This window comes from Struthio camelus, chromosome 19, assembly GCF_040807025.1.
Source record: "Struthio camelus isolate bStrCam1 chromosome 19, bStrCam1.hap1, whole genome shotgun sequence".
NCBI lineage: Eukaryota > Metazoa > Chordata > Aves > Struthioniformes > Struthionidae > Struthio > Struthio camelus.
Genome location: NC_090960.1, coordinates 10,788,536 through 10,802,804, shown reverse-complemented (window position 1 = coordinate 10,802,804; position 14,269 = coordinate 10,788,536). Strand labels below are relative to the sequence as shown.

General features: G+C 37.6%; 2 protein-coding genes across 7 annotated transcripts in view; one reads left to right on the top strand and one right to left on the bottom strand.

The window, feature by feature from the left end:
- Positions 1–14,269, top strand: part of TBCD (tubulin folding cofactor D) — a 131,972-nt gene that overhangs the window by 27,340 nt on the left and 90,363 nt on the right. For all 6 annotated transcript variants that reach the window (XR_011135445.1, XM_068913428.1, XM_068913427.1 and 3 more), the window contains one exon: positions 2,669–2,763. Coding sequence is in view for 5 of the 6 variants with exons in the window: in XM_068913428.1 (XP_068769529.1) it covers positions 2,669–2,763 (95 nt within the window). In the remaining variant the exon portion in view is untranslated. The remainder of the gene's footprint in view (positions 1–2,668; positions 2,764–14,269) is intronic.
- On the bottom strand, positions 5,671–14,163 carry ZNF750 (zinc finger protein 750). Its single transcript, XM_009674133.2, has 3 exons — positions 14,051–14,163; positions 7,821–9,458; positions 5,671–7,403 (listed from the first exon to the last, which is right to left on the bottom strand). The coding sequence occupies exons 2-3, from the start codon at positions 9,245–9,247 to the stop codon at positions 6,683–6,685; spliced, it is 2,148 nt and encodes a 715-aa protein (XP_009672428.2). The 5' UTR covers positions 9,248–9,458; positions 14,051–14,163; the 3' UTR covers positions 5,671–6,682.

Genomic DNA, 14,269 nt, shown 5'->3' with positions numbered 1-14,269 from the left:
TGGTTAAACTATAAAACGTCCTCGTCACCGGATGTGACGGATGCGAAGAGTATATGCATGTTCAAAAATGGTTTATTTTCTGTGAATTTTTCCACAAAGTGCTGCAGTTTTGGACAGCGTTGCTGCATTTGCCTTGTTCTTACGCTATTCCATAGGCGTCTACTGTCAGAGAGAGGTTTTTGGGCTAGCTGAATCTTTGGTCTGATCAGGTATAGCTGTTAGGATGTTCTTTTGGCATGCTTTATTATTGAATGTCTTCCTTCTGCATCCATGTAGAGCATGTAAAGGAGTAAAGTATTAAACAAGTACAATGAGCTTATTTTACATCGAGTCGGTCATCGAGTCTTCATTAAGGACTTGAGCTTTAAGATCTAAACCAGTGTCTTTGATTAAGCTCATAACCACGAAAAAATGTCTTAGTTTGCAAAAAATATCGACAATATTCAGTTTGCTACTCAAATTTGAATGACTGAATACTTCAGTTTTCAAAAATGTTCTCATAGAGTTGAGAGCACAAATCAAATATATCAAAAAAAGAAGCTATGAAGTCCTAAAAACTTGCCATAAAAGTATCTACTTAGCCATGATACTTCCGCTGTGCTACTGTGATTAATTTAAGAGGTGCTGCTGATCTCAGTTATCCCTGGAGCTTCAAAGGTCTGTGCTCGCTGTGTTTTCTTTCCTTGTTTTTCAAGTCATGGGAATGAGCAATCCAACTAGTAATTTAGTGACCTGCTTTCTTCAGAAACACCTGGGAGCAAATGTAGACAAGCACAAAGGGAATCTCTTCTGTATTTTTTTTGCACTAAATATCTAGTGAACAAAATAAAAATAAGTCAGTCACTCATGATTTTTAATACATAGACAGACTAGAAGGAAATAGGGAATGAGTAAGTGATCATTTTTTGCAGTGCAGAGAGGTTATCAACAAAGTCCCACAGAGACCTGTGTGAGCGCTGTGCTGTTCAAGATGGTCATAAATGATTCAGGAAAAAAGGTGGAACAGTGGGGTGATGAAATCAGTTGGCCTTAAGTTAGCTAATGCGGTGAAAACTAAGGGTCACTGAAAAGAGAATGTGTTATTTAAGTGTAAGTTAAGTCTAAAAGTCTAAGTAGGCAACAAATGACATAAGGAATAAAACATCTAATGAGTGCAATGTAAAGTACTTGGAGAAAAACACAGCTAACTATAAAGCAGTTATTACTACTCAGGAAAGAGATCTTGAGGTCGCTGTTGATACTTCTATGAAAATGTCAATGGCAGCGCTCGGCAGCTGGCAGAAGAAAAGCAGGCAAATAGACCATTAGATATTATTAGGGAAAGAATCCATAACAAAGCTGAAAAGCTCATTGTGTTAATGTGTAATCCTCAGATCTTCTCACATAAATGCTGCGAGTGGTCTAGCTACTTTATTGCAGAAAAGATACACCAAAACTGGGAAGAGTACAAAGTGTGACAGGATGATGATAAGCACTGAGTAACTTTCCCAAGAGAGATGATGTAACCGATGGGGATTCTCCCAATTGGAAAAAAAAATTGAGTGATATAATGGGGCTACATAAAATAATGAATATGAACGAGGGAAATTGTTTACTATTTGCTCTTATAATATGAGAATATGCTCTTATAAAATGAGAATCTATATTCTCTTACGAGAAGTAGGAAGCATCAGGAAGTATGTTTTCACACAATTATAATTAAACTGTGGAAGTCATTGCCACAGGATGTTATGGAAGCCCAGAGTGTAAAGGGAGTTCAGAAAGGGATTATACAACTTAATGGAAGAGAGTCCCATCAGAAGTTATTAAACATGGCATTCTGACTGTAACCGCTGGCTTGGGAAGTCCTTAAACTGCTGGTCGCCGAAGCTAGGAGGAGGCTATTAAGGGAACGATCCTTTATACTTTGTCTTTGCTAAGCATCTGCTCTTGGTCCATGTCAGAGACAGGATACTGGGCAAGATGAATCTTTGCTGTGACCTAGTTTGGCTGTTTGATGTTTTATTCTTAGATTCCTCTTGCTAATTTAATACAAAATGAACTTTTTGCGTGTTTAGTCATGTAATGTACACGCTTTCCCCTTTTCACTCTTTCATCTGCCACTCTTCCGAAAAAGTGTACTGTTTCTGATACTTTTTGCTGTGCTCACTGCAAGTCACTCTTTTGTTTCCTGTTTTTTTAAAGGCATACGAACACCACTACTAATTTGAAATGCACAAACGTATACAATTTTCTTACTGTAAACTATCACTTGAACCTCTCTTACTAGTTCAGGACTGTGTTTGGCATTAAATTTATTAGTTATTTTGGAAATATTCTGTAAATCTGCATCTTTTGCCAGTGTACTTGAAGGTTGTTTTCCTTTTCTGGATGAGTTTCTTATATTGCACTCTTCTGTAATGAGGTTACATTTATATCAATAAATATTTTTTTTTGATGATTGCTTATTTGATCTTATTTATAGCAATATTAATGTTGCACAAATTGGGAAGAAAACATGTTCAACCACTCATTCCCATATTTTAAAAGTCTGACAGAAAAAATAACATGATAAACACATGCTAGTTTGGATTATATGCCTTTTAAAATGTTAGGAATTCACCATGAGAAGTGAAATCCGAAAAGGAAAAGCTAGTCTTAACAAAATTTGTCTTTGTTCTAAAATTAGTTTCCAGGAAACAGACAACGCATGGCATGGCGGGTGCCTGGCTCTGGCTGAATTAGGCAGAAGAGGCTTGTTACTCCCTTCCCGAATTTCAGATGGTGAGTTGTTGTTGCTGAATGTTAGTAAGTTTATGAATTAACATTTTATAATATTGGAGATTTAATATGTGGCAACAGACTGGAATTTGCTGATGTGAATGGGCTGAATAATGACTGTAGTATTGAATTCTAAAGTAAAAAATATGCCTATGGGGATATTTCAGGTACTTCTGTCAAAAGCATTGTCTTGGGTGTGCCTTTTTTTGTACTTAATAAATTTTGCTTTCCAAAATGACATTAGTTTCTTGGGGTCTTCTTTTTTCCTCCGCCTTCCCCTGTTTCTTTGTGCAGCTGTATAAAATAGTTCTGTATGTTGCTATATTGTGCCAGTGTCATTATTTACATAGACTATATTAAATAATTGATGACTAACTTTCACTTTAAACCTGGTAGTTTATGCTATTTGTTTCTGATTAAATTTTAGAGGCTAGTTTGACGTAATGCATGCAGCGAACTGTAAGTTTTTTGTAAGTTTTGGAAGTATCAGGATAGAAAGAAATTAATAGTAGGGCAGAAGGGCTTATTTCTTTGTGTGTTCGATATGTATGAACCTATGTTGAGGTATGGAGGTACTAATGTGAAAGCAGTAGTTCTCTCTTGTGATTTTGGTCAACTTACTACAGAACTGAAATGACAGAAGCAGAATGTAATAGTACACATCCACTACTGGGTGCTTTCAAGGCCGAGTCTTGGGCTATGTGGTTCTTTTGATATCATCTGCTATTCCTGTGTTCTGGTATGAGTTGAGAGACTGAACCCGCATTTTCAGAGGTAGTGATTTATATTAATAAGTTAGATTGCTGAATCTTTACTGTTTTGAAGATCTGTTGACTTGTTCCAGAAGAACTGTAAAATACAATATCTGATACAGTTTATAAGTCAGTTTCCAGGAAAAGGTCCAAATAGTATCTGTTTTGAATGTGAGAGTTTTTGTGCAGATAGCTTTCTGTTGATTTCCCTTTTCTAATTACTTTTGCCTCTCTATTGTGAAGAAGAGAGAGTTGAAAAACTTTAAGAGCAGGAAATCATTCAAAGGTCAGCCTTCATTTTAGTTTTAGCAGAACTGAAACAGTAGACCTCTATCAAGGAAACAGGATAGCCTAATGTAGTACATTCAACAGGACAAAATTCTAAAGGGCTCATGCAAGTTTGGAACTTTATAGGACTGGAAAAAGAGATGTGATTGAATCCTAGCTCTGCCGGTGATTTGGTCTGTGCTTTGAAGCCATATCTCTTCACTTCTTAGGCTTAGTATTTGCATGTGTAGAATGGGGTCTGTAGTTGTGTCCCTTACCTCCTCTTTCTGCAGAGGTACTGCAAAAATGTATTGCTGCCTGTGAAAGTGATTTTAGTGTATATATAGGTTTATGTGTGCATTTTTAATTTGTCAAATTGCTTAAGGATTAGCCTTCTATTACTATGGTACAGGAATATAAAGATGAGATAGGGGAGGGAAGGAGGAAACAGTCACGGCAGCAAAGTGTTTCTGGGAGAGAAAGAGGCATAACGGTGTGAGGAAAAATGAGTTTGGGGGAATTGGAAGTTTCTTAATAAAACAGTGCGAAGGATTCAAACTGTCCTCATGTAAGAGGATGGATAAGCAACCTAATCAGAGACTATCTTGCCTAAACTGCCACTCCTTCAGTGACTTGAGACTTGAGAATGAATTGTACAGAAGGTAGAAATTAATTAGATTATGAAGGATGAATAAAAGAGAATAGCCTATATTTATAGAGATAAAATTGGAAAGACTTGGGCGTTGAATGGGATGCAGCTCGTGAAGATTATAACTGATAATAAGAAAATATGTTGGACCTACATCTCAGTCAAATCTTCATTACTGGTCAGCAGATCTGATCTGCAGAATAACCGTAGCACACTTAAAATAGCGCCTTCTCCTTTTTTTCCCCCCTTTTGCTTAATGGACTTTATTTTCCATTAAAATTCATTTGGAAAAATAAGTATACTAAATACAGTATATTCTGGCTTAATTTACGAGTCTGCGTTATTCAGTCTTGCTTTATGTAAGTTAGCCAATCCGCTGTTGTTGCAGAAATTGAACGTTGATTATAATAATTTGGAGAAAGACAAAAGAAGGAGTTCTGATACTTGGAAGAGAAGCTAACACAGTGATGTTAAGATGGACTCTGTTGTACAGAGCAGGCTTATGTTCAGATTGTCCTTACAAAACGATCTAAGAAATTAGGACAATGCTAAATACTATTCCTAGCTAGGAACAAGTGACTAAACAATTCAAGATGTGGGGAGTGACTGCCTAGGCAGCAGTTACATAGGCAAGGATTTAAGAGGTCATGTGGGTCACCCACATCAATCAATCAATTTCGTTTATCTCGGTAGGACATGATGATGAAAAAGAAGTCATAAACAGAGTGTGGTAATCCTTCCATCTTACAGGATACTGAAATTATGACTCATGGTACTCAGTTTTAGACAACAGACTGAAAGAACTAAGGTTTTGTGGTTGAAAGAAGACAAAGCTGACAGTGTGTTCTCCTCCCTTAAAGGAAAACTTCTCCTTATGACAATTGTTTCCTGTTATCAGAACAGGACTGGGTAGTGGGTAAAAGATGCCGCAAGAGAGTAGTTCGAAAAGTGTTACATGACAGAATTGCTTATTCTAAGGAAGGTGAAGCTCTGGAATAATTTGTTTGTGGACATCGAGTTAGGTGCCTGTCAGGAATGACAGAAATGGAGCTAATCGTAGGTATGAATAGTGGCTTGAATAGTTGACTTTTAAGCTTTAGAGCTGATTGGTACATCGTTCCAAATTCTACTTGTAAACTGAAAATTTAGCTAACAATTTCTTTGCTATTTTCTTCTTCAAAGTATGCATGGCAAATAGGGTAGTGAATATATTTGTGTCCATTAATAACTTTCCATATATTTTAAGTACAGGTCACAGATTTATTTGAAAAATTGCAAGTTTATATACACAGTTGTAGAAGCAGAAAATAGTTTTAGAACATATATAGAAGTACACTGAAACCGATAATTAGTGATACATGCTTAGTAAAATGAAACCTTCACCAGGAGAGTTTTCCTCAGCTGAAATAAATTATGATATAAATATCCTTTTAGGCTTGGAGGTTCAAGATTGCCCAGGGTCTAACTTCAGAAGATGAGGCACCTAAATCATTTAGATCTTGAAATTTTCAATATTGTTTTCATAGTGGTTCAGGTAAAGGTAAACATGAACTGGCTTTTTTTAAAATCTGTGCAGATCGATACAGCTAGTTCCACTTCAGTTTGGGAGGCTTGCTTTGTTTTAAATTGAATCTTGTTCTTAGCCAACATAAGAAAAACTTGCTTTTACGAGGTTTGGTTCGGTTTGTTTAGACTGGTGTCTGCCTCTAAGTAGCAAAATGTGGTCTGTTTTGCGTTATGGCATAGTGGTGAAGTGCATTCCTACGGAAAACAGTTTTTAGAGTAAATTCTAAAGAGCTAAGTTTAATTTTAAGCTTATTTAAACTACTGCACAGTGAAATAAAAATAGTTTTTCAAGGAAAAAAAAAACTATTAAATGAAATTAAGCCTGAAAAATACTATGACAATATGTTATTGAACAACATTGTTTCTAGAGCTTAAACGTCTTGTAAGAAAAGAACGTGTAAAAGTTATTTTACAATAATACAGTTGCAAAAAAACCTTAAAGATTCATCTCATATACTGTGATTTTAGTAATGAATGCAAAAATTCACTCATCAAAATCTGAGCTTATACAAGGGAAAGTTCAATTACTTAAAAATATTAATATAAAATTATGAACATTTTCTATTTACATCGTAGCGGTTGAATATATCTTCTCTTGGACCAAACCTGATAGGAGATGGAATGTTGAAATTTTCTGATGTAGTTGGTAACTAACTTTGTAACTGGAAACTCATTGGAAAGTGGACTATTATGACACTCTTGTTCTCTTCCTTAAAGTGAAGACTCTGCTACAGTCATTTGGCCTTACTCTTTTAGTGCCTTGCTGTGATTTTGTTGATTCTTTTTGATTTGTCCTTTTTTGTCCTTTTACTTTTTGATTGCTTTGAGTATCCTGAGCTTCGGAAGAATTACGAGTAGCTTCTGTACATGAAGTATTACAGTCCTGAGGACTCTGCCCTTCGTTGTCCATTCTGACTTTGCTAGGGCTGTATGCGGCCAGCTGGCAGAGAGCTACCGCTGCTGTTTGCTTCTGTTCATCACAACTGTCAATAATTCTCAAGTCTTGGGCTTCATTACGGTGAGCTGTGAAGGAACATTTGTCACCGGCACTGTTAATAGGGTTCTTGGGGTTACATGCGTCTGCCATGGAACTTTCATTTTTGGGTTTTGGAGAAGTAGCAGCACCGTTTTCATGAGCTGGACTGTGGAATGCAGTTTTCAGGCTTCCTGTGTTACAGGAGTCTTTTACTGAGAGATTCAGAGGCATGTCTTGCAGTTCTAGAAAATTTTGGCTTTCTGCTTTGGAAGTGCTTTTGTATGCATGTTCATGAGCAGGTCCTGTGTTTGTGTCGGGCTTCTTTGAAAGATTGAGGGGCGCTATCCCTGTGTCGTCTTCGGTGTTGGACAGTGAACCCTCATTGTTATGGCATTCGTTCGGTACATATGAATCTTCATCGGTGACATTAATGCTGAAAGGAATGGGTAGAAGAGAGAATTTACTAGCAAGTACTCTTATAAATCGGGGCTGAGGAAGTAGACAGAAGAAAATAAAAATTCCTGCTAGAAGTCTGATAATGTTGTTTCTCCCTCTCTCCCCCAAGTCCCTTTCACCATGCATATCACTCTAATACAGGTATTTTCCTGAAATGTGTGGATACTTGCATAGTAATGATGTTGGAGATACCTGACACTTAAGCAGAATGAGTGGTCCACTATAGTGATTGGGTTGTACTGTATTTTGCACAGATATATCCTATAGAATAACTTTCCTCAGTGCTGTAAATTTAAATATTTTAGAGCTGTTATGCGAAATGTATATATGTTAGCTTTATATTATCTCAGCAAATCTGACAAGAATTTATGGAGTAATTTTATTATTATTTTACCTGGTAGGTGAATCTCCTCCATCTTGCTGGGTCTGCGTGCTTTGAAGTAGAGGTGGTTGATCGGTGCTTTTTCTGACAGGTCTGAAAGCTGTGAAGTTTTCTTCTGGTTGATCATACTTGCCAAGCGATGTGGCAGATGACTTGTTAGAGAGGTCAAATAAACCTTCGCAAGTGTGGCTTGTCTGAGTGAAGTTGGTTGGGCTAGGTCTACCAGGGGAGCCTGTTGCCGCGCTTCCTGCAAGAGGGCTCATTTTAGCGTTCTCTCTTTCATTTTGGTCATCTTTGGAATGACTTTTGGCATGCAACAATGTCATTTCCTTTTCGTAATCTGTTTGTTTTTTATGTGAGCTTAGAGGGTATTGTTGGGATGGACTTAAAGAAGCCGGATACAGCAAGGTAGTTTCTTCCATTAGATGAGAATTTTGATCTCTGTTGATACCAGCTACGTGTGAAAATCTGTAAAATGGAGGATCTGTTGGTCTACAAAATCCGTATGGTATTGGAGGAGTGGAGTGATATTGTTGGAACAATCGATAGTGTTCATATGCTGATGGGTTTATCGGTTTTGGAAGTGGCCCAGCGTGGGGAATAAAGTGTCTTTGCTCTTGTGTGCCATAGACAGACAGAGCAGAGCTTTCACACTCTGAATTACCTGGAAGTAAGTAAGGTGCATAGATAGCCAGCCTGTGTTCATAAAAATGGGGTGAGTACTCTGGAATCATTGGTTGCATATAAGGTGAAATAGAGCCGAAACCTTTTGTAGGAGCAACTTTGTGTGGAAACTCTGGGAGAAAAGGAGAACCTGCTTTCCATGGGTGATTTGGTGCATGAAATGCAGATTTAGCGTGAAAAGGTGAACTTTTGTTAGAGAGGGATATAATTTCAGATACTTCATTCGCTTCTGGGCCTTTACTATCTCTGTGTTCTCCTACAGGAATAAAAGCTGAGGGCCTTACAATGCTGTCCAAAAGGGGCTGCATGCTGATGGCACTTTCTGTTGTAGAACTGGCAGGAGTTAATTCCTTCTGAATTGCAGGTTTTTGTCCTTGAATTGACGTGTTTGTTGCCTGGTTTTGTAATTCAACATTTTCCTTGGCGTCTTCCTTCGCAAAAGGGTATTGAGGCTTTGAATCGAGATTTGATAGTCCATTTGTGATAGATTTAGAAGACGTCGGTTTAACTGTAGATTCTAGCTGATTTATCTGTTTGGGCTCCAAGGAGTTGGTCTTTGGACACTTGATAATGCGATCCTGCTCTGATACTAAAGTAATTGAGTTTTTGCAGAGACCATACTTCATATGGTTAAAAAGATGGGATTTCTCGTTGCAAGTAAAGGGACACTGAAAGCACTTATATTTAAATGGCTTTCCTGGCGGTCTTGGGATGTAATGAGGTTTCTTTGGCTTACGTTCTTTGAGGAGACTCATTTTTTTCCTGCTTTAAATGATTAAATATAATGATTCTTTATAAAAACTTTCTTGCGGTTAGCTTTCCTCAGTTTTAACCTCTTGAAATTTCCAGTTTTTCAGGTTTCTAGAATCCTTTTTCCCAGGTGAAAAGAGGACGCCAACTCCCGTGGTGTCTCAGGGGAGTAGGGGATGCCGGAAAACAACACTTTTGCAACTGGCAGCACAGGAACTGTAACGAAAAGGTTAAAATTAGCTGTAGTGAACACTGGAACTAAATAAAAACCAGTGCAGTCTTTCAGCTGTATTCTCCCTCTTGTTATATATGGTGAAATTTTTTTTCTTTTTTCTTTTCTTTTCTTTTTTTTTTTTTTTAAGAAAAGAAACATTTGAGATAGACGTGCATTTAATTTCCTCCTCTTTCAGCACCTAAATATATTCAGAGAAGTGGCCTAATACTCAGCAGTGCCAATCACCTGCAAATACGATGGGCTTAAAGGAGTTTTCTTTGAAAACTGAGGGAACGTTCATTCAGAAGAAGAAAGTAGGAATCTAGGTGGAGCTGTTGAGAAGAGAAGTGGAGGTGGGTAAAAGGAGAGGAGGCAGGTCCTGGCAGCAGCTGCATATGGGGCAAGCCTGTCCAGCCGGTTGGGGAAAGAGAGGAGGGAATTTCCTGCTTGGTGAAATGAGGGTGGAGTGGATTGGTTGCACGAGCGTAGCTGACTTGGCTCTTTCAGAGACTGACCAACCCCTTCTTTTTACCTGGCATGGCATTTCCTAACAACCTAATCTCAATGGGTACCTCAAAAGTGGCCAGTCTCTCAAAGGATAAAACCACACGAATTTTCTTCCTCTTCCTAATTCAATTAAGAGAAATGAGTCCTGCAATATCTGACTAATACAATCTTCTGCTTGATAAACATGTTCAGCATTCTTCTGCTGTGCAGCACCTTGCATACTGCATGTAGTTAGCACATACACACAAGTGTATTAATTCAGGTAAAAAGTGTCTGACAGCGATTGATTTATAGGGGAATGATCTATCTGCCTTTCTTCAGAAAAACTGAGGTTGTGGATACTTTATACAGCCTAATGATTTGCTCAGTAGATAAGTCAGGAGGGCTTGTATCAGCTTGTTCCATTATGTTCGCTGATTCTGAAGGCGTGAGAAACTCTCAGAGTCAAGTTCTCATGATTTTATAGGATGTGTTATGGCAGAGATCTAAAAACTGATGATTTCATCATGAACTATAAGCATCATTATCAAAATGATGACTGTTGCAAAACCACGTACTGTATCTATTGTGTTACCCGAAACTACTGGAATACTAATTGTAAGAGTAACTAGTATAGCTTGATTTTTTTTTTTTCTTTAAACGCTTTTTACATAGAAGTTTGAATTAGGAGTATTAAAATATTAAGTTTATGAGAAGAATTGCTGGTAATTACATGCTGGGAGAATTTAAAGTAGGAGATGTTTTGCATTTCTTAAATCAGAGATTTTTATTTAATAGAAAATAACACGCAACACATGAAAGCTGAAGGCAAAGCTACAGAATTGCTGCTTGTTTTATCAGGTATAGTAATTCTAGCAAAATATATTATGTATTGTTTCTGATGTCATAGAAGTATGAATTTTGTTAAAATAGTTGTGAAAACATCCTGAAAAGTGCAAAGCTCCTCTATGAATAGAAAAAACAATCAGGCTTTTTCTTAAAATTAATGAATGATTAAATACACGACAGCCTAAACAACTAGAAGCATTGTGTAGAGGAGTAGTTTTGCATTTCTCAGCTTTTAGCAGAGTTGTTTGTTTGTTTGTTTGTTTTATTTGAGTTGGACACTGAAAATGTATCCGTGAAATATAATAATTATTTAGAATATACAGCAGCATGTTAAAATCTTGTCATTGGAGTCTGGTTAAAAGAATGGTTCAGTAAATAAAAAATATTAAAAAATGATTACCAGAATTCCTGTGAAAAAGTAAGAATAATGGTTTTACATTTAAAAAAAAAAAAAAAAAAAAAAGAGGAAGACTATTCGAGGCGTAGGAGGGGAGTTCCAGATAGGTAGCTGGTCCTTGTTTTTGCCTTAAGTAAGTTTGCTGCATTTATTTTTGACTAATGATGTATAGCTAACATGGACAGTTTGTAATGGACTTGACCAAGTCAGTTTGTACCTGTTGTTCTTTGTATCTCCTTGGAAGTACTTGTACTAATTATTCTTGAAAAAAGACATTGTTGTCAAAACTCCACTGCGTTCTTAGTTTAGCCATTTACGATAACAGTCTGAATTTGCATTCAGGGGCAGCACTTTATAATAAGGAGATGTTAATTAGATTTTCTTGTTCTGCTAGCTTTCCTTTGCTTAATAATGCAAATTCCTGTGTGTCCTGCTTCCCCCCCCCACCACTTTGTACTTGGGATTTCACTTTGATTCAAGTTATTCCTGTTTCTCAGTAAAGTAAAATGCATTGTTGCCATTTTAATGTTAGAAACCTAGAGCATTGGCAGCGTCTTTGCTATGTGTATGACAGGAGAGACCTATAAGAGCGTGGGTTTTTTTTTCCTTGTTTTTCATTTGTTTTGGTGGCGGGCTCAGCCTAGAGACAGTGGTGCTCCCGAAAGCTGCCGTTCCTGCTTGAGAGAAGGCGACCGAGCAGCTTGTTTCGGAGGGAGTTTGCCCCGCAGTAATCGCAGGCCAGGGTCAGCCAGCCACATGTTCTGTTTCTCTCTTTTATTAGCTAATCCCTTTTTTCTTATGGCTTAAAAATGCCGACAGAAAAATATTTCTAAACCCAGCCAAGAAGGATAATTTCCCTTCCCATCTCTAAGTAAAGTATCTGGCAGAGATACGTTATTTCATAATTAAAAAAACTGTTTGACTGCACGTACAGCATAAACATTAATGGTTTAAAATAAGTGCCACCTCTTAAAGCTGTCTGTATAGAAAAGTCAGTTACCTGTAGTTGTACAATGTGTGTTTCGTGCTAAAGAAATTAAAATTTAATATTACAAAGGAAAAGTCAAAATGAGTATTGCTTTTACCTTAAACTGGAATACAATAACCTGTGATACCCTTTTAAAAAGGGAAAAAAAAATCTGTAGCAGGACCATAATTTTCAGGTAATTTTTTTTTTTTTTGAAGTTGAAAATTATTTCCTGGGTTCCTGATTTTAGCAGTTCAGGTAGTTATACATTATCCTAAATTTGTCTTGCTAGTTTTGAAATGTACTAGTTTGTTTGTTTATATTTTTGCTGAAAGCAGCTTGTTCAGATAGTACTGGTTAAAGGTGAGGTGCTCTTCGTCGTGTGTGCGTCCCTGGTCGGTAGCGTTGGAGCTTTCTTGACTCCAGCCCGTTCCAGCTCCAGAGTCAGAGAGCTCCAAGTTTTCTTCATGCCGTTTTTAAAATTACACGTTGTTGCTAGCTCCTTGCTTTTATAACATGTTAAGTCCGGGAAATAAGAATATTGACTCATGTTGTGTCTGTGTGTGTATATATATATACATACATTTCTGTTTGTGTGTGTGTGTATATATATATATATATATATATATGTTTGGGCGTGTGTATATACACACACGCATGCGTGCGTGTGCACACACACACACACACACATATATACACATACACATATATATACATGCTGTTTCTTCATTTTTAGGTAGTCTGAATTGTTTAAGGTGTCCAGCTGATCAAAGGAGAAATTTCAGAATGTCTTATTAAGAGCAGGAATGGTAATTATGTTTCTTTTTAGGACATTGCTGTAGCAGACTACGTAACAGTTTGTCATGCACACTTCATTAGTATTGCAGGATCCTTTTGGTGATGTTGATCTCTCTGACCAGGAGTACTCACTGGGGTGGAACATTTTGAAGGACATGCTATAATTAAAATATTGTGATGTGGCATTATTGCATAACTCAAGGACATGCCATTGTCACCTACCTAGTGTGTTGCAAGAACAAGATTTGTGAGTTTTATTCTAGTTGAGATTTTCCCGTGATTAACTCCCACTCCCTTCTAAACTTCCAGTTCCTTTAAGCTGAAAGATAGATTTTAACACAACTGTGTGTTAACTAGGAAGAAACAGGGGTGCGAGCGGTGGGTTGGCGAGGACTGGGCAGGAAGGTGTGTGTGTGTGTGTGTGTGTGTGTGTGTGTGTGTAGGGAAGGTGCAGACCAAGGAGGAGAGTGCGTATGCGGGTGAGAGGAAGTACAGCAACGCTGATTAAATAAATTAGTTAGGCAGAGCGAGTAAGAAATGAAAATCTTTGTAAATATTAGGTTAATAACTCCAAATCGTATTGCATTTGGACTGACTAGAGAGAGGAAAAATCAAAGCAATCCCATTTGCCTTACTAATTTCCCAGAAGCTGGAAAACTAATGAATCAAAACTGCAGTTGAATACCTTATTTTCATACAAGCTTTCAGATAACCTGATACTATTATATAAAGACTCGGTGGCAGACAAAACAGAGCAATTTTAAGCTACATCTAATGTATTACAGTTCTTGTCCTACTTCTATATAATACGTTACATTTCTGCATGAAAAACCAACTTTTCACCAACAAGAGTTAATTATTGTAAAAAGTTGTAAGAGTCTCTTTTCTCTCACAGACTGAAACGCCTCCTTCTCTGTCGAAACTTTCTGCTGAAGTCTTAAGCTGTGCCCCGAGTGCACCTGCTAGGAGTAACCTGGGCTTTGGAGGCAGCTGCAGAGCCAACACCTCTGCCTGGCTTTTCACGTATTAACCCGAGCACGCTTTATTTGAGCATTTCCTTTTTTTTTTTTAAAAAAAAAAAAAAAAAAGGTACTTACCAGATACCTAGATGTCGGAAAGCTCCAAGGCGATCGGTGGTGTTAAGCTGTAGCTGTCACTGCTGGGAGAGAAGTACCTGTTCTCTGCCTGATCGCTAAGTGAAACTGCAGGAGGTTGTTTCAGGGGGAGGGACTTAAGAAGTGTAGGAGTTGAGCCCTCGGGGTGTAGAGATGCACCTGATATTACTCCAGCCTGAAGCTACGATTCATTTGTTTGCG